General features: G+C 42.0%; 1 protein-coding gene across 3 annotated transcripts in view; it reads left to right on the forward strand.

The window, feature by feature from the left end:
- LOC141101800 (myosin-11) overlaps positions 1–27350 on the forward strand; it is a 208667-nt gene that overhangs the window by 2121 nt on the left and 179196 nt on the right. For all 3 annotated transcript variants that reach the window (XM_073591142.1, XM_073591143.1, XM_073591145.1), the window contains exon 2: positions 14630–14985. In XM_073591142.1, the coding sequence (XP_073447243.1) occupies positions 14647–14985 (339 nt within the window). In that variant the 5' untranslated portion in view covers positions 14630–14646. The remainder of the gene's footprint in view (positions 1–14629; positions 14986–27350) is intronic.

Below are 27350 nucleotides of genomic sequence, written 5' to 3' on the forward strand. Positions count from 1 at the left end.
ATTTTTTTTTTCTGCAAGGTTTCCTTTAAAAAAAAAAAGGGGGGGGGGGCTCTTGTTTCAGTGGGTGATATTTTTGAGGCTTTCATTTGTTATGTGGGTTTTTCAAAAATGCTATTTTAATCCAACGGGTCTTTTTATTTTTTTGCAGAGATAGGTTTCTTTTTTGCTCAGTTCAGAGATTTCACTTGTTACTGGCTATCTATTCTTGTAACTGCTTTTTGTTCGTGGCATGCCACTGCATTGTTTGAAAGAAGAACAAAAAATAAGTGCAAGAACATTGTGCACCTAAACCACCTTACATTATATCACTCACATTCCCCGCACTCCCTATCCTCATAGATAAAATAAAAGTTAGGCATACGTCAGTTAGGCCTATAATCCCTGTATAAACCAGTCCTACTGATGGCCAATTCAAAACTGCTGTATTTTCTGCAGTACACTAGTTCTTATAGTATAATTCCAGCTTGTGCTCTTTGATGTGGGCTTGATCCCGAACCCGGGTCTGTGTGTCCATTGACATACACAGCACAGCTCAGCTCAGCCCCCCCACCACCACCACTCCCTCCTCACAGGCTGTGATTGACAGGAGTAAGAACCAATGGCTTCCACTGTTGCCTCCATGTCCAGTGAGGAGAGGAAGCACAAAGAGAGCGGGCACAGCGCTGGATCAAGATCGAACTCAGGTAAGTATTTAGAGGGGATGGGGGGGGGTGAACACAGAAGGTTTTTTACCTTTATGCACAGAATGTATTAAGGTATAAAACACTTCTGCCTTTAGAACCACTTTAATGACCTGTCAGGGAGATTTTGGAGCTTTTATTGTGTTTGTGGCTACTAAAATGTGTTTAAATTTAGTTTTTACCGAAAATATAGATTTAGTACAAAAAGGGTTTCTGCTTTCAGAAAATATATAATGCTTAGAGAGCTTTAAGTATTCTCCAGGCCTAAAATATGCATTTTAATGTGTGCAAAAAAAAACAGCTCAGGAAGCAAGAGGGTTAATGTATTCCCTAGGCAAATTATGCAAAGGATTTATGTGTTTTCAGTGTTTCCCTTAAAGATACATAAAAAGACCCAAACTCCCCACTGTACAATATTTTTTTCTCATGCCTTTTTTAACTTTTTTAATTTGCCTATTAGCGTGCTAATAATTATCAGAATTTTACACCAAGATTCGCACCCTCCCAGTAGACTTCAGTGGGATCTGCGTCTAGGTTCAAGTTTGCTGTATTTTGCATACGTTTAATTAAACCCTTGGTGAAAGGAACCGGAGCAGATTCTCACATCACTACAGACTTTATATGTAGATTAAAGAATTCTTTTTTGATCTTCCCTTTAAATAACTAGTCTAAATTTGATTTAACAATAATAATGCTATATAATATGTTAGTCTGCAAACTATTAGGCCTCTTGCACATTGCAGCTTGAAAAAGCTCAGTACAGCTTTTTTTTTGTACTAAGCTAAAATACAGCCCATTGATTGTAATTTATCTATGCTCACAGACACATAAACAAGTGCCATGCATTCTTCAGTTAAAAAAAAATAGAAAAATCAGCTTTTTTGGTCAGTAATTTACACCTCATGCGCGCAAATGCGCACAAATGTGCGCAAATGCTCATTTACATATTGTGCAGAAAGAGAACGTGAGAATAAGTTTGCACGCATTTGAAAACATGCGCGTAAATACACGCAAATACATACCAAAAAAAAAAATGTCTAAAAAAGTAGATGCTCAAACAGGAGTACCATGTTCAAGAGGCCTTACACAGAGACCAGGACCCAGCTGTCAAACTCTGGCAATGCAGCCATGGTGGATCAAGAAGACCAGATTGTACATCTAAGGTCAAGCAACAGTGGCATGCGCCCCCTATAAACTTTGGGCAATTGGTAGCTGCTTGAATTGACCAGTGTGCATGACCTTTGAGCAGCATGCATATCATTAATCAGTTTATTTACTAGTTCGCTTTGCTATTCCTTTTTTTAATAGGTGTTTATTTAAGATTTTTTCATTCATGTAAAAAAGGAATAAATTTAACATCACAACATGACCATTGATGAAAAGGCAACACAGAGCCCAGATAAACATAGTCAGCATATACCAGGGGTATGCCGTCAGGGGAGGCAGGTGGGGCAGAGCCTCACCTGCTATGAGCATAAAATAAGAAAAACAAAGAAATGTAAAAACGATCGAGCTTCGAGGGTCATAGCTCTGCGACCTGGGGTCACAGAGACCCCAAATTTGAAGGGTAGCTTAAGGGGTTTCACACAGTTAAGAGGGAGAATCTGCTGCTGCTGAAAAGGTACTTTTTTAATCAAGCTAACTAATATATTATTATGCTATATGTTATAACCTAATAATTTATTATTTATCCATTTAATGTGAAATTACTGGTTGAAAGTTATAACTTCAAACTTCAGTAATTTGTCCGTTAAGCCACCTGCTTGAGTACAGTTTTTCAAAATATAGTAAATTACCTTAAAGGAGTTGTAAAGTCTCATGGTTATTCACCTCAATGCATTCTATGCATTAGGGTGAAAAACCTTCTGTGCTGCAAAAGCCCCCCAGAGCCCTCCTTTCTTACCTCAACCTGATCGTTCCAGCGATGAGAACGAGCCCAGCAGCTCCAGACGTTGTCTCCGGGCCTCAATGGACAGATTGACAGCAGCAAGAGCCATTGGCTCCCACTGCTGTCAATCAAATCCAGTGACATGGGAGTCGAGGGCAGGGCCGAGTCCTGCTGTCTGTGTCAATGGAGGCAGCAGCAGGACTCGGGAGCGCGCCCACATGAGTGCCCCCATGGAAAGCGGCTCTCTGTGCAGGCACTCGATGAAGAGGAGGGGCCAGGAGCACTGCCAGGGGACCCCAGAAAAGGTGGATCGGGGCCACTCTGTGCAAAACCCTTGCACAGAGCAGGTAAATATAACATGTTTGTTATTTAAGAAAAAATAAATAAAATTAACCTTTACAATCACTTTAAAAACAATCTATAATAATTATTTGTATATTACTTACTTTAATTTACCACTTGCCACCAGGCCAATTCTGACACTTCTCTCCTACATGTAAAAATCATCATTTTGTTTGCTATAAAACTACTCTGAACCCAAAAACATTATATATACTTTTTTAGCAGACATCCTAGGGAATACAATGGTGGCCATTGCAACTTTTTATGTCACACAGTATTTGCGCAGCAATTTTTCAAATGCGTTTTTTTTTTAAAAAAACAGTTTCATGAATAAAAAAAAAAAAAGATTGTTTCCAGCATCAACAAAAAGGGTAACTGAAAAACATCTTAAAGGGACAGCGTTTGTAAATTTTTTTTAAAAATGAGAATAACTAGTAGAACTGCAATCGCCTACTTGATGAGAATCGAATACGTAACTTGTGAATATATAACCTGTGTGTATCTGGCTCTGATACTAGCCAGTGCCTCACCAGAAACTGACCCCACGCACGTCCCTGGCATATACATGGTAACGTACAGGTTTTGTAACAAGACAGAAAACACAATCACACAAGTACGCATACAAAGCCACTGCTATCCCCCTTCCCAGAACAAGACATATATATCCATCAGCAGTACAGGTAGTGTAATATTAAGATTTACCAGGGAGAGCAATTTCTATTGCTATTTAACAGATGATTTCTAAAGAAATCCAACAAGCCTTTCATGGATTTCCTGATTGCTACTTATAAAAAAATATATATATATTCTTCCTGTAGGTATCCATTGTTATATTGTAGTTTTCTACATATTGTTAAGAGAGTTGCCCTTTAACTGGTAAAGACCTGTTCAGCAAGCTGGGCTTGAGGTTTGATAGTTTACATTCCTGTTTTGCAGTCTATAGATCTCTTGCAGACTAAACCTTTATTCCCACGTCACTTTATAATGAATGTTATGCTTTAGAGTTTATCAGTGGGAAATTAGATGAAAAGGGTAGTTTCCAAGCTTTTTACATCCTTTCCTTGAGCTAACGAAGATAATTACTGGAAAATTCAGTAGAGGAAATGGTAATATTGGTGTCGAAAAGTAGAAAGTTGAAAGACTTTTATAATTAGCACTAAGTACTTTGCTGTTTTCCTTTTGTGCTGTGGTTGCTGTTAACCCAAGCTCGGTGGTGCCACAGTGAAATCTAGATTAAATTTATATATATAAAAAGAGGATCATTAAGGATCACAAACTGCCACTATCTGGACCAATACGTGTTATATTATACCATGTATTAGTTAAATCAAGTTTCTTTATTCTTTCATTGCATAAGTTAATGAAGGAATGGACAACTATTTCCTGTTTAAATTACTGTTTAGTACTCAGAAGTTGCATTTGTTTCCTTCCAAGCAAATATACTATGTAAGTATTCAGTTAAGAGAACGAATAGTTACTTCAAGTCTCCCAGCTTAGCACTATTTTTCAAGACAGCTTTAAAGTACACTTGTACAGAAAGACACATGTAAACTGCTATATTGCTGAACTTTTGAAAATGCTAGTTTTTATTATTAAACAGAAAAAAATTCCGCGCTAGAAATACAAAAGAATAAGCAGCAGTAAACAGTGCGACAACACCAACCAAACAAATAAAAATAAATAAACTGCGCTAAAACAAAGGTTATATGTGTTGGGTGAGTTAATAGTGTGACCTAACACCAACAAAAATATAGAAAACAAGTCCAGTAAATAAAAGTCCAAATTCCCAAAGTAGTAGGTATTCAGTATAAATGTGGATGCTGTTCCAAATGAGCTATGATTGCTCTTACCAGAAATCCAAAGATATAAGCGGATGGCAAAAAACCCTTGCCAGGGCCTCTGAGGTATTGGACCAATCAGCACCGTCCGTGGTCAGATCAAAATCCCCTCAATGAATGCAGGAGAGAAGCAAACACAAGAAAAAACTGGCCATAGTGTAGTATGTTAAATGCTAAACATGGACATACGAACATACCAATCACCCTGGTGTGCACATAAAAACAACCAAAAAAAAGGGGAGGGAAGTGAAAAAAACCCCACCACCGTGGCTGTAGATTGTGCTTACCAACTCACGATGATAAACAGGTTCTTAGTAGGTTAGGAGCTGACATAAAGCACCTTGATACGTCTGGCTGGATCCACGAGGTGCAATGAAACTCAGATAATCGCCAAAGCTGAAGTCCCAGCTGTTTAGTCTTTTACGGATCAGTTAATCAGGATAAAATCAGTGTGAACATCAGTCAAGGTTGCACGTTCTTTCTCTAACTTCATTCAGTAATATAAACTTTCCTTATTAATCTGCAGCTGCTGTCATTGGAAAATTCAATGTGATATGGCAATCTGGAGGCCTCCTGTACACGGTGGCTGTCTTTAAGTATTGCAAATGTTTTACACTGGAACAGGTACAAATTCGTGGCAGAAGGGACAAAAGATGGATAGCCCTGTGGCAATAAGACGGTGAAGTCAGATACACCGAGCTGGTCTGTTGGGACATCGGACTGTGTGATGGCAAATAATCAGATCAAATATGATTGTAATTAAAGGTGAAAACATCCATTCAGTCCAGGCTTCAGTCTCATATAATGTGATTCAGAGGTGCGGTGTCTCCATTAAATGACTTTAAAACCCAATCTACCTTAGCAGAGATTTAAAAACATCCAGAGTTGTCACTGCAGAGTAATCAGACTGGTTACAATGAAACTTTTCCCTGTGCTGGGATTAGGCCCCTCCCTGCCAGCCGGCATGACACACAACTGAAATGTGTGTCATGCCGGCTGGCAGGGAGGGGCCTAATCCCAGCACAGGGAAAAGTTTCATTGTAACCAGTCTGATTACTCTGCAGTGACAACTCTGGATGTTTTTAAATCTCTGCTAAGGTAGATTGGGTTTTAAAGTCATTTAATGGAGACACCGCACCTCTGAATCACATTATATGAGACTGAAGCCTGGACTGAATGGATGTTTTCACCTTTAATTACAATCATATTTGATCTGATTATTTGCCATCACACAGTCCGATGTCCCAACAGACCAGCTCGGTGTATCTGACTTCACCGTCTTATTGCCACAGGGCTATCCATCTTTTGTCCCTTCTGCCACGAATTTGTACCTGTTCCAGTGTAAAACATTTGCAATACTTAAAGACAGCCACCGTGTACAGGAGGCCTCCAGATTGCCATATCACATTGAATTTTCCAATGACAGCAGCTGCAGATTAATAAGGAAAGTTTATATTACTGAATGAAGTTAGAGAAAGAACGTGCAACCTTGACTGATGTTCACACTGATTTTATCCTGATTAACTGATCCGTAAAAGACTAAACAGCTGGGACTTCAGCTTTGGCGATTATCTGAGTTTCATTGCACCTCGTGGATCCAGCCAGACGTATCAAGGTGCTTTATGTCAGCTCCTAACCTACTAAGAACCTGTTTATCATCGTGAGTTGGTAAGCACAATCTACAGCCACGGTGGTGGGGTTTTTTTCACTTCCCTCCCCTTTTTTTTGGTTGTTTTTATGTGCACACCAGGGTGATTGGTATGTTCGTATGTCCATGTTTAGCATTTAACATACTACACTATGGCCAGTTTTTTCTTGTGTTTGCTTCTCTCCTGCATTCATTGAGGGGATTTTGATCTGACCACGGACGGTGCTGATTGGTCCAATACCTCAGAGGCCCTGGCAAGGGTTTTTTGCCATCCGCTTATATCTTTGGATTTCTGGTAAGAGCAATCATAGCTCATTTGGAACAGCATCCACATTTATACTGAATACCTACTACTTTGGGAATTTGGACTTTTATTTACTGGACTTGTTTTCTATATTTTTGTTGGTGTTAGGTCACACTATTAACTCACCCAACACATATAACCTTTGTTTTAGCGCAGTTTATTTATTTTTATTAGTTTTTATAATTATAGGAGCTGCCTTTGGGCTCAGTACTAGCTTATTGACCCAGAATAGGTATGCAGAAGAGCAGGTCAGAATGAGGTCAGAATTTCTGATTTCCATACTTTTTCTAGGTCAATGAAGTAAATAGTAAGCCATCCGTTCACCATATATCCCAGGAAATATATAGATATATATATATACAATTAGATTGAAAAAACACAGTAGTCCATTAAGTTCAACCACAAAAAAACAAAACACACAAATAGAAAACTTCTATATACAGCATCCCATACCCACAGTTGGTCCAGAGAAAAAAAAAACAATAAAGAATATTCCAATTTGCTCCAGTAGGGGGAAAAATCCTTCCTCATCCCTCAGGAGGCAATTGGATATTTCCTGTATCAACCACCCTTGGAGTTATTACCTCTAAAAAATAGTATCCACTTATATTTTGTGCGTTTAGAAATGCATCCAGCTCTTTTATAAAACAATCTACTAAGCTGGCCGGAACTAGTTCTTAAGGGAGTCTATTCCACATTTCCACAGCTCTTACTGTATATAAATTTGTATTAATGCATTTCCTTTATAGAACACAGCTCCCAATGTATGCCTGGCCTTAAAGTGTTTCATCTAGATCTGGTGCCAATGTAAAACCTATGGGGCATCCTTCAACAGTCCTGCACAAAGTATTTTGGAGGAGAAAATTGATCTCACTGCTTACAAAACCTTGCTGGACACCATTGTTTCCCAAAGGTTCTTGTTTGAGCCTTCAACTGAGATTGTGGGTTCATTTACTACTAAAGCAGATAGGCTCTTCAATTGTCAAGGGGGAATTGCATTTTGCAAGGGAATTTGCCCCAGAGCTTAGTGAATGTGTTGAAGCTTTGCTTTGCAATGAATACCCAATCACGTGCAAGGTAAATGTGAAAAAAAAAAGCAATTTTGCTTGTATGTGGTTGATGGAAGTCACCAAAGCTTCACCTCAGCTCACTAAGCTCTGGGGCAAATTCCCTTGAAAAGTAAACAGTCATTTTGCACTTAGTAAATCAACCCTATTGCAATATGTCTGGTCTGTGCACATCTAGAATTTTCTGATGTCTCTGACCAGTTTTAATGTCTATACGCTTTATCCTCTTTGTCAGCAATGGTGGGTTTTGCAATGTCTTGTATGGTAATCTTTGTAATACCTGTCCTATAAACTTCTTTCTCTTAAATGCAACCAACTCTCAACATGCACTGTCTATTGATTGTATGTGTTGGGAGGAAACAGAATCTTCTCAGGGTCTGATCATTGCCAATGAAGTGAACAACGTTATATGTCGGCCAACTTTAAAGTTTCTCTTTTGCATCCGTTTACATTATTTTGTTTCAAAAGAACAATTTTTATCTCCATTTCCCCAGTCAATAATTTTGTCAGCAGAGATATAAATGTGTAGCGCTATTAAACCCAATAAAAATTTGTGTATAACTATTAAAGTTATATAAGAATTAGTGAATAACACGTGTTAGATGAACAACACAATATGCAATAAATCACAAATCAAACAATAAAAATATAAAGTGAATATATCAATAAAAAGTGACTAAACGAATAGATAAGTGATATATCCCTGGGGGGTCTACTGAGAAAGTGAATCAAAATAGTTGAAAATGGTAAATAATATGATATGTAAAAAGCAGAGTCCAGAAAAAGGCTGTCAGATATAATTCTGGTTAAAGGTCACAAAGTCCAAGAGTAAAGGATATTCTAAACCACATTAGGGTGAAAGTCCATCAAAGACTGACACTTCATAGAAATCCCAAAGATGAAGTGAGAGAGCCACCACCAGTGAAAAAGAGAGGCTTACCAGATGCTGATGACTTGGAGAGGCCTATACCGTCCTAGTCACCAAGGCTTTGAAATCGAGTGGCTTGATGGAAGCACCAGACTTGACAGGCATAACAGGTCCTGGGTCTAAGCAATGGTTTGGCACAGGCGTTTTCAAACATCAATAGGAAGGTAATATGCTAGTAGGAGCCAGAGGTTCGGTATTCACCAACCATGTGGAAAGATTGAAAGAAAAACTCGCATTGTGTGATACCGTATATCATAAGGTTTAATAAGTAAAATGTAGTAAACTCATATGTTTAAAAATCATCCAAGACATCATATGAATACAGGAATCAGAGCGGTATGCAAGTTTTTCTTTCAATCTTTCTACATGGTTGGTGAATACCGAATCTCTGGCTCCTACTAGCATATTGCCTTCCTATTGATGTTTGAAAATGCCTGTGCCAAACCATCGCTTAGATCGAGGACCTGTTATGCCTGTCAAGTCTGGTGCTTCCATCAAGCCACTCGATTTCAAAGCCTTGGTGACTTGGGCGGTATAGGCCTCTCCAAGTCATCAATATCTGGTAAGCCTCCCTTTTTCACTGGTGGTGGCTCTCTCACTTCATCTTTGGGATTTCTATGAAGTGTCAGTCTTTGATGGACTTTCACCCTAATGTGGTTTGGATTATCCTTTACCCTTGGACTTTGTGACCTTTAACCAGAATTATATCTGACAGCCTTTTTCTGGACTCTGCTTTTTACATATCATATTATTTACCATTTTCAGCAATTTTTATTCACTTTCTCAGTATACCCCCCAGGGATATATCACTTATCTATTCATTTAGTCACTTTTTTTTATAAATTCACTTTATATTTTTATTGTTTGATTTGTGCTTTATTGCATATTGTGTGTTTTATTGGGTTTAATAACGCTACGCATTTATATCTCTATATACACCGCTTCTAGTCTACAGCTGTGTTGGCTGCTATTGAACCTTCATTTGACACAGCGCTGTATTCCCTTCTTCTTTTGTTCTCAATAATCTTGTCAGCACCCTGTTCTTTTATGTCCTTTACTTCCTTTTCTTATGGATCAGTCCTTTCAATTTCTCATCACTACCACCCTCACTTTTATCTTAAGTGTTCATTCTTCCCCCAGCTGGCTTCCTTCCTCAACACCCACCAGAATCCCAGACATAAAATGTCTAGCTATTAAAGAGAATCTATTAATTATGGCTGTTAACTGTTTAACAGAGGTTCCCATCCAGCACTCAGTGCTTTCATTGACTGATTCCCAAATGTCTGCTCTGCCCTGGAACGTACACTGCTTCTGCGAGGTTGGCAGTGGAACCCTTGAGTGCTGAATGAGAGCTTTAAATGAAATAGATAACAGCTATCATATAATGGCATATATCCTATAACAGAAATATTGGTATGTAATATTAAGCTGTAGTTTTTAAAGCAATCAAAATCCTTTCTTGCATTAAAAGAGGTATAAACTGGAGAGAGAGGAGGAGACATAATTTTGCCCCTGAACAAATCATTAGTAACATTATTAGTAATAAAGTGCAGAAATGGGCAACCAAACTGATAAGAGGCATGGAGGAGCTCAGCTATGTTGATTAGCTGAATTGAATGTATTGTCTCTTGAGAAGAGACGATTAAGGGGGACTATGATCAACATGTATAAATACATAGGTGGTCCATTGTGGACTTAGTGTCATTCACTTTCAGGCTAATACAGAGGACAAGGGGGCACTCTTTACATCTGGAGGAAAATAGATTTAATCTCCAAATATGGAAAGGCTTCGTCACATTAAGAGCTGTGAAAATGTGGAACAGGCTCCCTCGGGAACTAGTTCTAGCCAGATCAGTAGATTGTTTTAAAAAAAGAGCTAGATACATTCCTAAATGTACAAAATATAACTGGATACTAAAGTTTATAGTTAATAACACCAAGAATTGTTGATCCAGGCTATATCTCACTGCTGTCTGGAAGATCAGGAAGGATTTTTTTTCCCCTGCTGGAGCAAATTGGACCATGCTTCATAGGGGCTTTTTTGCCTTCCTCTGGATCAGCTGTGGGTATAACATTGTGCATGTGGAGGTTTTCTATATATTTATTTTGTAATTTTTTTTTCCATTGGTTGAACTGGGTGGACTTTTGTCTTTTTTTCAACCTGACTAATTATATACTTTATGTATCTTAAAGACTGAAAGATGCCTGGGGTCATAAACTTATTTTCAACTTGTGCAGGTTTAAATAATGTAATTACTTATTATATAGCGTTGTCAATTTACGCAGTGCTTTGAAAATATATTGTGCATTCACATCAGTCCCCGCCCTTAGGGAGCTTACAAGCTAAGGTTACTAACTCATATTCATATGTACCCATACTAAGGCCAATCAGTCAGGAGCCAGTTAACCTACCAGCATGTCTTTGCGGTGTGGAAGGGAACAGGTGTACTCAGAGGAAACCCATGCAGGCACAGGAAGAACAGGCAAACTCTGTGCAGTTAGTACCATGGTTGGGATTCGAAATGACAACCATAGTGCTGCTTGGCAGAAGGGCTAATTTTGCAATTTTTTTACTTATACAATTAGAGCAATGGATTTTTAAGAAATAGGACCAAGCTATTTAAAAATATGATAGAAGTGTACATCAAGCAGGACAGTCTAACAAAGCTGCATTTTTACATAAGAGTTATTTAAAGCTGAACTCCTTGTATGGTTATTGTTGCAAGGTACATTGGTCCAGTTGGACTAATGTAAATGTACATATTTCATCCACAAATTAAAACCAAGAAAAATTTCTGCGCTTGTCTCCTCACACCAATCAAAAAAATTATATTATTTAAATCATCAAATGAAAGTGATAAGTGAATACAAGACTACAGAAAATACCAGTGCGCTTCTCTAAGTGTTCATAAAGAAAAACATTTCTGAATGTATATATCACAGTATACAATAAATCAATTTATAGCGACAGTTCATGAAAATACATCTTGAGTAAACAATCCAATTAATACGTGAATCTCCCAGTGATTTGACAGTGTTCAACATCCCACAAACACAGTGTGAAATGTGTTCAAAAGGCTACCATCCCCACATAGACTCACGCCTCTTACCGGATGATTAGGATCTCAGGTTATAGAGATCTATCTCGCTATGTAAAATATCCACAGAACCCAGCTAGTAAGGAAGGGTCATCAGATCCCCGCAGCGATGTTAACCAAGCCAGTTGGTTAATACACCTTGAGGCATATATCCACTCTCATGCATGGGTAGAAAGATGAGATCACTTCATAGTGCAGTATGCTAAAACCATGCATTTATTGAAAATAAAAATTGCACTTACACTTAGAAAATAAATCAACAGCAGTTTGGACACAGATACAAGCACGGCCGTGGACCTCACCTGCCAGCTCCTGCGCGATGATGTCACAGATGTGGCTCCACCCGAAGTATCGTAATAGGCGCCAACTCACGTTGGCATCAACATCAGGAACCTCCTTTGCCAGTTGGCGCCTATTGCAAAGAATCACTGTAGTAGTGGCAACTGCTTCCAGAGCAGTCCCATATGTAATTTGTATACTTCCACTGGTCCATGCTGAAGCAAAGTCACTATGCGATATAAACTATAGCTGGAGTTCATCTTTAAATTAGTTACCTATTTAGCAATTATTTACAATGCCAGATTTAGACCTTGGGGGGGCCTGGGCACTTCAAGTTCATGGGCCCCGCAACATAGAAATTAAATTATATGACAAATAAAAAGTAAAGTGAAATGAATGATAAATTGCATTTTTTCTTAAAAAAAATATGTTAGATTCTGAAGAAGACACTTGTGTGATTTTTTTTTCTCAATTTTATGGACTGTAAGGCCTCATACTCACTGTTTTATTGTAAAACACTGTTTCTCCTGACAGGAGAAAATCAGTGTTAAAAACTTACCTAAGCTGCATTTTTTTCAAACAAGTTTAGCAGAGTTTATCAGCTTTTATTGTTTGGGAGTTTATTTATTTCATTGGCCAGAATTTTTATTGATTCTGGCTATTGAAATGAACAAAACACTGAAGTGCTAAATTTTTTAGATGCAAGCGATTAGAGCCAGAGGCTCTAATTGGCTTCAAAAAGGGCAGATGGGGTGCAGAGCACTTGTTGTGTGACAATAGAACATTAATATTCTCTATTGTCTTCCTGATTCGTTCTGAGACGCGATTGGCCAGGGTGGTTGCTGCGACCACCGCCTTCTTGTCACTCTACTAAACGCTGCTAAAAGCCAATGTGTGCATGGACAGCTAGGCTGACATGCAGTGGAGTTTAGAGGCAGAAAAAAGAAACACCAGACACCCTTAGGAGCAGCTGTAAAAACGTCCAGTGTGCATGAGGTCTAAGAATACATGATATACAGGTAATGGGAACTAACATCTGTAATTTTTTTTTAACTTAGGCTGGCCATAAATGGGTTGAATCTCTGCCGTTTCAGTATGGACTGGCCAAGATTTAATTCATCTATGGGCAGCCTAATGATAACCAAGTCGATCCATCGATCGACTTGGGTACAATTAGCCTGTCAATTTTTTACATGCGATTGCTACCAACAGCTATAGTCACTAGCAGTAATCACTGTGTTCTGCCTTTCGTGAAAGCTCCCTGCGCCCTTTTCGGCCAGCAGAAGTAGCGATGCATCAGCGTTAATGGGGGAATCAAGAGATTTTCTTTCCTTCCACCCATGATGAAAGGAAAGAAAATTGCATAATCTATAGGCTACCTAACTCATCAAACTGTATCTTCTTGAGGATACTGCTTTTGACGGCCAGTAGGCACAGAGCACTTAGTCTTCATGGTTCATCGTGGTTCTCAGATAATTCCTTATCAGTGACAATTAGCTGAATGCTCGTTCTCCCAAACAACTAGTGACCATCATGCTCAAATATATTCTAAGGGCTACATTAACACCTGGAAAGGTATCAGCAAGCCCTTTATCATGTAATAAAACTGCCTGTTGAGATGGAGTGAGACATATGACCAGAGCTTGACAAAGGCTGAAGACTGGACACATTACTGAAGCCTCGACGGAAATTTAGTTTAATTTTTTTTATAAAGGAAGACTGAGGCCCCCTCTGGCAGGGGTGCCTGGGGCAATTTCTCCCTTTGCCCCTGTAAAAATCCGGCACTGATTATTTAGTCTTTCATAACTCTATAGGCTAAATTACATTAGTAGTTTTAGGGTCTGTGTTAATGAGTTTTTATTCTCTTCAGAAATACTTTTCTCTCCAAACATATGAGAATGCAAAGGCAGCTGTGATTTATTTAATTTGTTCATTACAGGTATTTATATAGTGTCAATAATTGTCCATGCTTTATATATCAAATCATTCTTTGCCCTCAAGGAGCTTACGCTCCAAGGTCACATCCATACATACACACCCAAAAATATTAGGGCCATTTTGTAAAGAAACCATTTACCCTACCAGCATGTCTTTTAAGTGTGGGAGAAAAATGGAGTACCTGAAGGAAACCCACACAAGCACAAGGAGAACATGCAAACTCTATGAAGATAAGGAGTAATCTAGTGCTGCAGGCAGCCAGATCAAATGCAGACCAACTGTACATGCAATGTTTTCTGAATGATTTTAATAGTGTTGTAAAATGATGTCAAAAGCACACTGTATTTGCCCATAGAAGCCCTTAAACAAAGACCTTTTTTCTCACACTACTGATATAAAACCATTGGTTTATCTCTAGTTGCACAGCCAATGCTTGCAGCAATGTGGGCATAGCAGCTGCCTTGAAGTAGGCAAGAAATCAGATATTAGGTCATATCTGACAAATTTACAGGTGGAAGGATGATGACTCTTTAACTTACTTTACAGAGAAAGCTGTTTTATATACTTTTTTGTCATGGCTTTGTCACTAATTTTTATTTTTTTAATGTTTGCCGATTAGGTACCCTTTCAGTCAAAATGTCACAAAAAACCATCTCTGAAGATGAAAAATTCCTTTTTGTGGACAAAGACTTCATAAACAGCCCTGCTGCCCAGGCAGATTGGTCAGCCAAAAAACAGGTTTGGGTGCCATCCGAGAAACATGGATTTGAAGCTGCAAGTATCAAGGAAGAGAAAGGTGATGAGGTCCTGGTGGAATTGGATAATGGAAAGAAATTAACACTAAACAAGGATGATATCCAGAAAATGAACCCCCCAAAATTCTCCAAAGTGGAGGACATGGCGGAGCTGACTTGCCTTAATGAAGCATCTGTTCTGCACAACCTAAGAGAAAGATACTTCTCTGGCCTTATTTATGTAAGTCACATTTATAGTATAAACCTTTGTGTTTTAGTGCAATGCATTAAAGACAATTTTGTTTGTTGTGCCTTTGGAGTGATTCACAGCAAATCACCTTCCATAAAGATAATTGGTATTGCAACTACTGTACAGTGCATAAAAAATGCAAAATTAAAAGTAGTGAATCCAGGAAGAACCCTAGAAGCATTCATATACATGTATTAAGGGTGTTAAAGTAAACTTCATATGAAGGAAATATAGGGCTGTCATTATTTCCTGCTGAAATTGCTGGTTGCTTGGATTTTCTGCAATGCTAATCTTCAGTACTCCTATACACATTAAGTCATTATCTGCACATTACTTTCAGAGACACAAATTTCTGAAAACAGAGTCCATGTGACGGTAAGTCAGCTAGCTTATTTTTAGGAGGGCCAATCGCAGTTTTCATGTATCTCTCATGAAAGCATTCCAGCAACCAACATGGTAAACAGGCTGGAATCCAATAACAATGGTCTCTAGATAGTGGTCCTAGTCACTACTGGACACTAATCACATAACAAATAACAGTTTACTAAGCACTGTGTTGATATGTAAATCCGCCCTCCTCTGTTATTTGCTTTGATGAAGCAGAGAGGAGCATGCATGCACATGGTACTCAGGCTTTTCACAGCAAAAAACAAAAAAGAAAGAATAAAAAAAAGATTAAATTCATTCATTTTTTTTTTTTTTACAAAGAATATAAAAATATAATTATTCCTCATTACAAATGAGATAAATGATTAGAAAATCTAGGTTTTCAATGGATAGATACATAGATAGAAAATATAGGCAGAAAATAAATTTCCAATATAAAAAAGACAAGACAAATTCTGACAAGAATTTGAAGGTATGCACACGTTTATTACTCTACACATAAAAATTACTGACTCGATAAATAGGTGCACAATTAAAGCAGTATTGAGCCCAAAAGCAAACTTTTATTGAATTGTAACTTACCAATTAGATGTGATGGCTGTATTCGTTTTCTTTTTTAGGCTTTTTTCCTCTTATTTTCACCTGGTGATCCTGCCATTATGTCTGTTATTTTTGAATGGAGCAAGCTGTCCTGCAGATGTAGCAGTTGAGATAAACCATTTAACTTTGACAGGGGTGCTTACAGTAATCAGTTTTTATTTATACATGCAAAAACTTTATCCCAAAAGGAACAAACCTGTTTTCTGTAATTGCCAAATACGTTTTAGCTGGAGTATGGCTTTGATTTGTTGTATTTAAATCTGCTAGTACATCTAACACTCCCCACCCTCCAGATTAACAAATGCTGCTGTCCAAATGTATCTTTGTTACTCCTTTATCTAGAGCAGGAGTCTCCAAACGATGGCCCTCCAGTTGTTCATAAACTACAATTCCCATCATGCCTAGTCATGTCTGTGAATGTCAGAGTTTTACAATGTTTTATGGGAAGTGTAGTTCCGCAACAGCTGGAGGGACGTAGTTTGGAGATCCCTGGTCTAGATTGTAGGCACAGGAATACAGTAGGTGTGTTACTGGCCTGATTTACCAGGTAAAACAGAAGGAAATAAGTCTAAAAAAAGAAAACAAATGCAGCCAACACAACTAATGCTTGGTAATCTGAAATATATTACATCTTTGTTTTAGGGTTTAATACTACTTTAAGTTATACTGTACTATTACAATGGAAAGCATTGTTATCTTGTATTAAAAAAAAAAAGTATTAAAGCTGCACTCCAGGATAAGCAAATATTGTCTAAATGCAAGAGGCATGTGTATTCTCACTTACATTTTGGTGTGCTTGGTGAATTTTTTTGTCTAATTGTGTCCCGTAATCCAGCATGAACAGGTGCTAGAGATTCCTGTTACAAAGACCAGTCACTGCCCCTCTCTCATTGTGCAGTATAACTGGTCTTGTATCCACCCATACTGTAGTTTTCTGCAGGCAGTGTGTAGTGGGGGGGCCTGCTGAATCCCTCCCACAGTGCTGCTCTGCACAGGTTATATACAGCGCAGTGAAATGTTGCTGCTAAGATTACTGGATAATTGTTGGGTTTGCAAAGACATTTGGTCTTTATAGCTATTGAGAAATAAATATTAAGTTCAAATCTAGGAAACTGGAGATTTCTCCCTTGCAACAAAGACTGTTTGTTTCGGTCTGGGGGCATTGTCAAAATAGATCTACTTACCTGCTTCTGCGCTCCTCCGAGCTGCTAGACTAGTCCCTGCAATATCTTTCCCCCCCCTGCTTCTGTGGTCCAAGGTCTTGATGTCATCAAGATTGATGCATAGTCCATATCCCTGCAGGGGACAGTCCATTGCCAGAGCATAGGGGAGTGCCGCCTGCAAGGAAAGTGGAGGATGGGGTAAGTAAAACTTAAACAGTAAAAATGTATATCATTTAGAAAATTTGCTAATAGGCATGTAAAAGACATATCACACACTAGCTTTTTTTTTTGCATATAGTATTATTCAGGTTCTCTATTATACCTTTCCAAATTGTACGAGCAGAAGGAATGTGAGAATGTGGGTGCAATAAGCCATGGAGACATAGACAATTCTGATCTCAGATTACTTGATAGATAACATCCAGTCTGGTTTATTAAAGGAGAGGTCCAGCCAAAGCTCGTTTGGCTGGACTTCTCCTGTGGATCACAGGAGTGCAATTCATATTGCACTCCTGTGACCCATTTTCAGCAGAGAGCGGGCTGAATTCTGCTCTCCGGAAAAAAAGCAAAGTTTCATCAGCACTCAACTGTGGTCATGTGGAGTGGGATCACAGGTATTATAATAGGGGCTAAATCCAAGGCAGCTAGACAATAACCATACTGGAGGATATGGGTGACAGCAAACCAAGAGTGTTAGCGCTCAAATAGAAAAAAGCCCCACACAAGCAGGTTTTGCAGACTTTACAGAAAGCAGTCTGAGAGACTGAGCCGGACGCCCCACCCCCTCCACAGCTCAGCGCTCTAATTAGCGAGGAGGGAGAAGAGCAGAGAGCTGTGACTAACAGTCACCAGCTCTCTGCTCATGGAGCTCTGAAAACTGAGCGATCGGCGGTGTTCGATCGATTGGTTCTCAGTGCAGAGGTGCCGGGGGACAGATGCAGCATCCACTGAGGTAAGTATGATTCCTAAAAAAAAACAAAAAAAACCTTTACTTCTCTTTTAATAAAAGTGCAAAATTTCAATCATTGTCTAAAGTGCAGTAACCAATAGCGACTATTTAGCCAAAAATAAGTCAGTGAACTAAAATAAAATAATTGGAGAACTATAAAAAAAACACTTTTGATACTAAATCATTTTCTATTTTAATAATTTCCTTGCACAGTGACAGCTGTGGTAGTTATCATGAGACCCACATTTTTAGAAACATTTTTACTAATTATACAAATATTTACTCCAACAAACACAAGTAAGAATAAGTTAGGGGCTAATGACATTCACATTCACAGCATTGTTTATGTATATTTCTTTTGTGTTGGTGGTCTGGTCTGCTTCTTTGACAGTAAGAGCCGGTTCACACAGGGGCGACTTGTCAGGTGACCTAGCCGCCTGACAAGTCGCCTCCCGTTCTGTACAATGAACCGTTCTAATAGGAGCGACGCAAGTCGCTCTGACTTAGAAAAAGGTTCCTGTACTACTTCGGGGGCGACTTTGGGCGACTTGCATAGACTTCTATACAGAAGTCGTTTTGCAAGTCGCCGCGGAAGTCGTTTGCAGGTCGCCTCGCTGAGGCGACCTGCAAGTCGTGCCGCCCCTGTGTGAACCGGGGCTAAATCATTTCTTTGAAACCCTTAAAGTAGTTGTAAAGGCAGAAGGTTATTTTTTATCTTAATGCATTCTATGCATTAAGATAAAAAACTTTCTGTGTGTAGCAGCCCCCCCAGCACCCCCCCCCAATTACCTACCTGAGCCCCTTCTCTCTTCAGCGATGTCCATGATCCCCTCAGCCATCCAAGACACTCCTCCTGATTGGTTGAGACAGAGCAGCGACGCCAATGGCTCCTGCGGCTGTCAATCAAAATCAGTCAGCCAATCAGGGGAGAGATGGGGCGGGGCCAGGTTGGGGATCCGTGTCTGAATGGATACACAGAGCTCTGACTCAGCTTGAGTGCCCCCTGTAGCAAGCTGCTGGCTGAGGGCACCCAAAGGAGGGAGGGGCTAGGAGCAGCAAAGAGGGGCCCAAGAAGAGGATCCAGGCTGCTCTGTGCAAAGCCAACTGCACAGAGGAGGTAAGTATAACATGTTTGTTATTTTTTTTTTAAATGAGCCTTTACAATCACTTTAACCCATATGCTTATGATTAAATGCTAAACGAAAGATAGAACCTATATTTCATAATCATAGACCATCCTACCTTGATGCTGGAGAGTGGTGGGCCAATTAGTGTCATTTTGGTGTATACATCTACAGTATATTAAAGGAGAAGTACAGCCAAAGCTCATTTGGTTGTACTTCTCCTATGGATCACAGGAGTGCAGTTCGTTTTGCACTCCTGTGATTCATTTTCAGCAGACAGCAGACTGAAGCCCACTGTCAGCTGATGTCACACAGCCGGTCCAGGCTCGGGCAAGATCGCAACAATGAAGTTGGGATCTGCCCACATGCCTGGACCGCCACCCAGCTCAGCCTCTCAGCCCCGCCCCCCTCCACAGTCCAGCATTTCAGTGAGTGCAAGGGGGGGCAGAACAGAGGGCTGCTGACTGACAGAGGTGTTCAGTTGCTCAGTTCTCAGTGTTAGGGGTGCCGGGAGACAAATGCAGCACCAGACCGATGCTGAATCCACCTAGTTAAGTATGATTCTTTAAAAGAAAAAAACATACATCTCTTTTAAGCCATATACAGTTACATTTTTTCCTTTGTTGACATTCGTACACAGAAAATAAACACTGGTTTAAAAGGAAAAAAATACACATCAGCCAAAACATTTACTGTAGAGCAGGGGTCTCCAAACTAGGGCCCACAGGCCAAATCTCACCCGCTGCAAGATTTTACCTGGCCCTCTCATGTAAGAGGGGACTCTGATGGAGACCATGATGTAAGAGGGGACTCTGATGAGGGCTCTTATGTAAGCAGGGGCTCCAATGTAAGGGGGACTTTAGAGGGAACTATGATATAATGGGGCTCTGATAAGGACTCTAATGTAAATGCAGACTCTGATAGGCTCGAGTTTACTTGGAATTTCTTTGTTTTGTTTATTTTCCCTGTTATAAAGCATATCATGCTGATTACAAAAAATCTCCAAGCTAAACATTCATTCATTTAAATTTGATTTGCTCACTTGCAAACTGATTGTTTTCTGCCAGTGTAAAAAATATAAAATAAACAATGCGGCCCGCATACTGAACAATTTGGAGGTCCCTGCTGTAGAGAGTACTCAGATGAAGAGAAATTTACATCAGTTGAATTCAAGAGGTTTCTGTTAAAGGATATCTAAACCAGATAAAAATCACCATGTTCATCACTAGGGATGAGCTTCCTGTTCGAGTCGAGCCCATGTTTGACTCGAACATCGTCTGTTCGCCCGTTCGCCGAATTGCAAACGATATGGGCCGTTCGCGCCAAATTCGTGTGGCGCGTCACGGCCCATAATTCACTGCGGCATCGCAGTGCATTGCTGGCTGATGATTGGCCAAGCATGCACTATGACCCGCATGCTTGGCCAATCACAGCGCCGCCTGAACAGAGAGCCGTAATTGGCCAAAGCCAAGGAGGCTTTGGCCAATTATGGCTCAGGGGATTTAGTACAAGCCCCACACTATATAAGGCCGCCTGCACGGCGGCCCTGTGTAGTGTGTGTTCCGGCGTTCATTGAGAGAGAGAGACAGACAGTGACATTTGATTTGAGTTAGATAGATTAGGCAGAACAGTCAGTCAGTTAGCTGCACTTACAGTGTATTGTGTATATATATGCATCCCAGGTGTTGCATATATATATATATACACTGTATTCAGTTTAGCTAGATCCGTTCTTGTTATCTTCCTACTGACAGGCAGGCTTGTCTTGTTACAGTATTTACAGCTACCTGAAGAAAATTACTGGTGTTCTTTTGATCCTATTAGTACCACAGTCAGGCAGCTAGACTATTTACAGTTAGTGCAGTGCGTCCTGCTCACAGTGTTCAGCTAGATCCGTTCCTGTTATCTTCTTACTGACAGGCAGGCTTGTCTTGTTACAGTGTATACAGCTACCTGAAGAAAATTGCTTGTGTTCTTTTGATCCTATTAGTACCACAGTCAGGCAGCTAGACTATTTACAGTTAGTGCAGTGCGTCCTGCTCACAGTGTTCAGCTAGATCCGTTCCTGTTATCTTCTTACTGATAGGCAGGCTTGTCTTGTTACAGTAAATACAGCTACCTGAAGAAAATTGCTGGTGTTCTTTTGATCCTATTAGTACCACAGTCAGGCAGCTAGGCTATTTACAGTTAGTGCAGTGCGTCCTGCTCACAGTGTTCAGCTAAAACTACAAGTTAGTGGGGTGTGTCCTGCTCACAGTGTTCAGCTAGATCCGTTCCTGTTATCTTCTTACTGACAGGCAGGCTTGTCTTGTTACAGTATATACAGCTACCTGAAGAAAATTACTGGTGTTCTTTTGATCCTATTAGTACCACAGTCAGGCAGCTAGACTATTTATAGTTAGTGCAGTGCGTCCTGCTCACAGTGTTCAGCTAAACCTACAAGTTAGTGGGGTGCGTCCACCTCACAGTGTTCAGCTAAACCTACAAGTTAGTGCAGTGCGTCCTGCTCACAGTGTTCAGCTAGATCCGTTCCTGTTATCTTCTTACTGACAGGCAGGCTTGTCTTGTTACAGTATATACAGCTACCTGAAGAAAATTGCTGGTGTTCTTTTGATCCTATTAGTACCACAGTCAGGCAGCTAGACTGTTTACAGTTAGTGCAGTGCGTCCTGCTCACAGTGTTCAGCTAAACCTACAAGTTAGTGGGGTGCGTCCTGCTCACAGTGTTCAGCTAAACCTACAAGTTAGTGGGGTGCGTCCTGCTCACAGTTTTCAGCTAAACCTGCAAGTTAGTGCGGTGCGTCCTGCTCACAGTGTTCAGCTAAACCTACAAGTTAGTGGGGTGCGTCCTGCTCACAGTGTTCAGCTAAACCTACAAGTTAGTGGGGTGCGTCCTGCTCACAGTGTTCAGCTAAACCTACAAAGTTAGTGTGGTGCGTCCACCTCACAGTGTTCAGCTAAACCTACAAGTTAGTGGGGTGCGTCCTGCTCACAGTGTTCAGCTAAACTTACAAGTTAGTGGGGTGCGTCCTGCTCACAGTGTTCAGCTAGATCCGTTCCTGTTATCTTCTTACTGACAGGCAGGCTTGTCTTGTTACAGTATATACAGCTACCTGAAGAAAATTACTGGTGTTTTTTTGATCCTATTAGTACCACAGTCAGGCAGCTAGTCTAATTACAGTTAGTGCAGTGCGTCCTGCTCACAGTGTTCAGCTAAACCTACAAGTTAGTGGGGTGCGACCACCTCACAGTGTTCAGCTAAACCTACAAGTTAGTGCAGTGCGTCCTGCTCACAGTGTTCAGCTAGATCCGTTCCTGTTATCTTCTTACTGACAGGCAGGCTTGTCTTGTTACAGTATATACAGCTACCTGAAGAAAATTACTGGTGTTCTTTTGATCCTATTAGTACCACAGTCAGGCAGCTAGACTATTTACAGTTAGTGCAGTGCGTCCTGCTCACAGTGTTCAGCTAAACCTACAAGTTAGTGGGGTGCGTCCTGCTCACAGTGTTCAGCTAAACCTACAAGTTAGTGTGGTGCGTCCACCTCACAGTGTTCAGCTAAACCTACAAGTTAGTGGGGTGCATCCACCTCACAGTGTTCAGCTAAACCTACAAGTTAGTGCAGTGCGTCCTGCTCATAGTGTTCAGCTAGATCCGTTCCTGTTATCTTCTTACTGACAGGCAGGCTTGTCTTGTTACAGTATATACAGCCACCTGAAGAAAATTGCTGGTGTTCTTTTGATCCTATTAGTACCACAGTCAGGCAGCTAGGCTATTTACAGTTAGTGCAGTGCGTCCTGCTCACAGTGTTCAGCTAAACCTATAAGTTAGTGGGGTGCGTCCTGCTCACAGTGTTCAGCTAAACCTACAAGTTAGTGGGGTGTGTCCTGCTCACAGTGTTCAGTTAAACCTACAAGTTAGTGCGGTGCGTCCTGCTCACAGTGTTCAGCTAAACCTACAAGTTAGTGGGGTGTGTCCTGCTCACAGTGTTCAGCTAAACCTACAAGTTAATGGGGTGCGTCCTGATCACAGTGTTCAGCTAAACCTACAAGTTAGTGGGGTGCGTCCACCTCACAGTGTTCAGCTAAAGCTACCTGTAGAAGGTTGGTGGTGTTCTCATACTACAGGCAGGCAGTTTTGCTAGCTGCAGTATCAGTATATATATATCTATATATATATATATATATCCCAGCTTAGTGCAGCTACAGGCCATTAGTATGTCTGGAAGGCCAAGAAGGAGAGGCAGACAGTCACAAGCCAATAAGAGAGGGCAAGCAGGCTCTGTGTCTAGTGCTGGTCGTGGAGACGGTGCATCCTCATCAGCACGTGGCCGTGGGACACGCTTGGCCTTTTTTTCGGCAGCTGGCCGTGTTGAGCCGCAACATGCGGAAGACTTGGTCGAGTGGATGACCAAGCCGTCCTCATCCTCCTCATCCTCTCTCACCCATGCCCAGGGTACTTTGTCTGGCAAAGCAGCGGCCTCTTCCCTCGGCTCAATGTCATCAGTGACTCCTTCCCTAGCCCCACCATGTCCTCCTGAGGAGTCCCTCAAACTGTTTGACCACAGTGTTGAGTACATGCTCCAGGAGGATGCCCAGCGTTTGGAAGGCTCTGATGATGATACTGAGCTCGATGAAGGCAGTAACATGAGCACGGACAGAGGGGGTGCCCAAGAAGGACAGCAATCTGGCAGTCATGCTCCCTCTGCTGCAGCATACTGCCAGGTTTGCTCCAGTGATGAGGAGGGAGGGGATGATGAAGTCACTGACTCAACGTGGGTGCCTGATAGGAGAGAGGAGGAGGAGGAGGAGGAGGAGGTGGCACATCATAAGGGCAGCACATTGACTGCATCACACCCCAAAGCTCCACATGTGCAGGGCGCTGCAGTCTCTGCGCGTTATTCAAAAAGTTCTTTGGTGTGGGCCTTTTTTGAGACGAGTGCATCAGATCGCACCGCTGCTATTTGCAACATATTTCTCAAGCGTATCTCGCGTGGCCAAAACATCTCCCGCTTCTGTACCACATGCTTGACCAGACATATGTTGACCTGCCATGCAGTTAGTTGGCAAGCGTATCTAAAAGACCCACACCAAAGAACAAAGATGACCTCTCCTTGCTCCTCATCAGCTGAGATTTCCAACCCCACTATACCTTCAGTCCTCTCTGAGACCTGCACTGAGAGGAATGAAGGTGTAGAATTAGGTGTGTCACAGCCAAGTACTTGTGGGCAATCTGCTTTTGGTACACCGACGTCAGATTGTACCAGGCAAATTTCCCTGCCCCAGCTGCTGCACCACCGAAAGAAGTTTGCTCCCAGCCATCCACATGCCCAGCGGTTAAATGCTAGCTTGGCAAAATTGCTAGCACTTCAACTGCTGCCTTTTCAGTTGGTAGACTCTGCCCCCTTCCGTGAGTTTGTGGAATGTGCGGTTCCTCAGTGGCAGGTACCCAAAGGCCACTTTTTCTCACGGAAGGCGATTCCGGCTCTCTACCGGCATGTGGAAGGCAATGTCCATACCTCGCTGGACACTCATGGTCCAGCAGGCATGGACAGGGACGTTACCTAAGTTTCACGGAGCATTGGGTGACTCTCCTGGCAGCTGGGAAGGATGCAGGACAAGGTGCAGTAGTGTTGGAGGTTGTTCAGCCACCACGCCTCCAAAATGCTAATGATTGTGACACACCTCTCTCCTCCACCCCCTCCTCTTCTTCTTCCTCCATGGCCTCTTCCTGTGCTTTGTCCTCGGAACCAGCGGTGCTCCGTAGCCGTTCAAGGGGCTACGCAAGTACGCAGGCCAAAAGATGCCATGCGGTGCTTGAGCTGGTGTGCTTGGGGAGCCACACTGGGGCAGAGGTTCTGTCAGCTCTGCAGGGGCAGGTTCAGAGGTGGTTGACGCCACGCCAACTTAAGGCAGGAATGGTGGTTTGCGACAATGGCACCAACCTCCTCTCTGCCCTCCGACAGGGCCAATGACCCATGTGCCCTGTTTGGCTCACGTCCTTAACTTGGTGGTGCAGCGGTTCTTGGGCAGGTACCCGGGCTTACAGGATGTCCTGAGGCAGGCCAGGAAAGTCTGTGTGCATTTCCGCCGGTCATATAATGCCAGTGCTCGGCTGACGGACCTCCAAAAGGAGTTTAACCTGCCCAAGAACCGCCTAATCTGTGACATGCCCACCAGGTGGAACTCAACGTTGGCCACGCTGCAGCGGCTGCACATGCAGCAGAGGGCCATCAATGAGTACCTGTGCGACTATGGCACCAGGACAGGGTCAGGGGAGCTTGTTTTTTTTTCCCCACGCCAGTGGGCCATGATCAGGGATGCATGCACTGTCCTGTCACCATTTGAGGAGGCCACGAGGATGGTGAGCAGTGACAGTGCATGCATCAGTGACACTGTCCCCCTTGTCCACCTGTTGGAGCACACGCTGCGTGGAATAATGGACAGGGCACTTGAGGCAGAACAGAGGCAGGAAGAGGAGGACTTCCTTAGCTCTCAAGGCCCCCTTTATCCAGACAGTGTTCCTGCGTGCCCGCCAATCACACAGGAAGAGGACGAGGAGGAGGAGGAGGAGGAGGAGGAAGATTGTGTCAGTATGGAGGTGGAGCCTGGCACTCAGCATCAGCAGCAGTCTTTAAGGCTGCATGGCCTCCCTGATCCTGCAAAGCCTGCGTAAGGATCCTCGTATTCGTGGTATCAAGGAGAAGGACCAATACTGGCTGGCAACCATCCTTGATCCACGTTACAAGGGTAAGGTTGCGGACCTTATCTTGCCATCGCAGAGGGAGCAGAGGATGAAACATCTTCGGGAGGCCTTGCAGAAAGGTCTGTGCAACACGTTCCCAGAGACTGGGAGGTTACAAACTCCTGTTTCTGGACAACGTGTTGCTGAGGCTTCGGTTAGTCAAAGAAGGAGCGGTGGAGAAGGTGGCCGTCTGACCGATGCGTTCAGACAATTTTTTGGTCCGCAGCCCCAAGGTATGATCGGTTCCAGCAACCATCGCCAGCGTCTGTTTTACATGGTGCAGGAATACCTAGGGGCAAGATCAGACTTGGACACCTTTCCCACCGAAAATCCTCTGGGTTACTGGGTCTTGAGGATGGATCACTGGCCAGAGCTTGCACAGTATGCAATTGAGCTACTGGCCTGTCCTGCATCCAGCGTTCTTTCGGAACGCACATTCAGTGCTGCTGGAGGCGTTGTAACCGATCACAGGGTGCGTCTGTCCACCGACTCGGTCGATCGACTGACCTTCATAAAAATGAATCAGTCTTGGATCACCACCAGCTACCAAGCACCTGATGCTGATGTAACCGAATAATTTTTTTTGAAATCTCAGATCCCTTCAAAGATTGCCTATGCTGATGCTGAGTGACTATCCCTGAGTAATTATCCTCTTCCTCCTCACTCATCACGCTGATAGCTTGTAAGAACATTTTTGGTTCTGGGCGCCACCACCAGTGCCTAAGGCACAATTTTTCAGCCCCTGTTTAACAGGGGTGTGTAATTACAATTTTTGATGCAATACTTTGCAGCAGGGCTCGTTCCTGCGTTCCAACTAGAGTGTCTGTGAGGGGTTGCAGTGTTGTGGCACCAGCACCAGTGCCTAAGGCCCAATTTTTCTGCCCCTGTTTAACAGGGGCGTGTAATTACAATTTTTGATGCAATACTTTGCAGCAGGGCTCGTTCCTGCGTTCCAACTAGAGTGTCTGTGAGGGGTTGCAGTGTTGTGGCACCAGCACCAGTGCCTAAGGCCCAATTTTTCTGCCCCTGTTTAACAGGGGCGTGTAATTACAATTTTTGATGCAATACTTTGCAGCAGGGCTCGTTCCTGCGTTCCAACTAGAGTGTCTGTGAGGGGTTGCAGTGTTGTGGCACCAGCACCAGTGCCTAAGGACCAATTTTTCTGCCCCTGTTTAACAGGGGCGTGTAATTACAATTTTTGATGCAATACTTTGCAGCAGGGCTCGTTCCTGCGTTCCAACTAGAGTGTCTGTGAGGGGTTGCAGTGTTGTGGCACCAGCACCAGTGCCTAAGGCCCAATTTTTCTGCCCCTGTTTAACAGGGGCGTGTAATTACAATTTTTGATGCAATACTTTGCAGCAGGGCTCGTTCCTGCGTTCCAACTAGAG

This window comes from Aquarana catesbeiana, linkage group LG06, assembly GCF_042186555.1.
Source record: "Aquarana catesbeiana isolate 2022-GZ linkage group LG06, ASM4218655v1, whole genome shotgun sequence".
NCBI classification, from domain to species: Eukaryota; Metazoa; Chordata; class Amphibia; order Anura; family Ranidae; genus Aquarana; species Aquarana catesbeiana.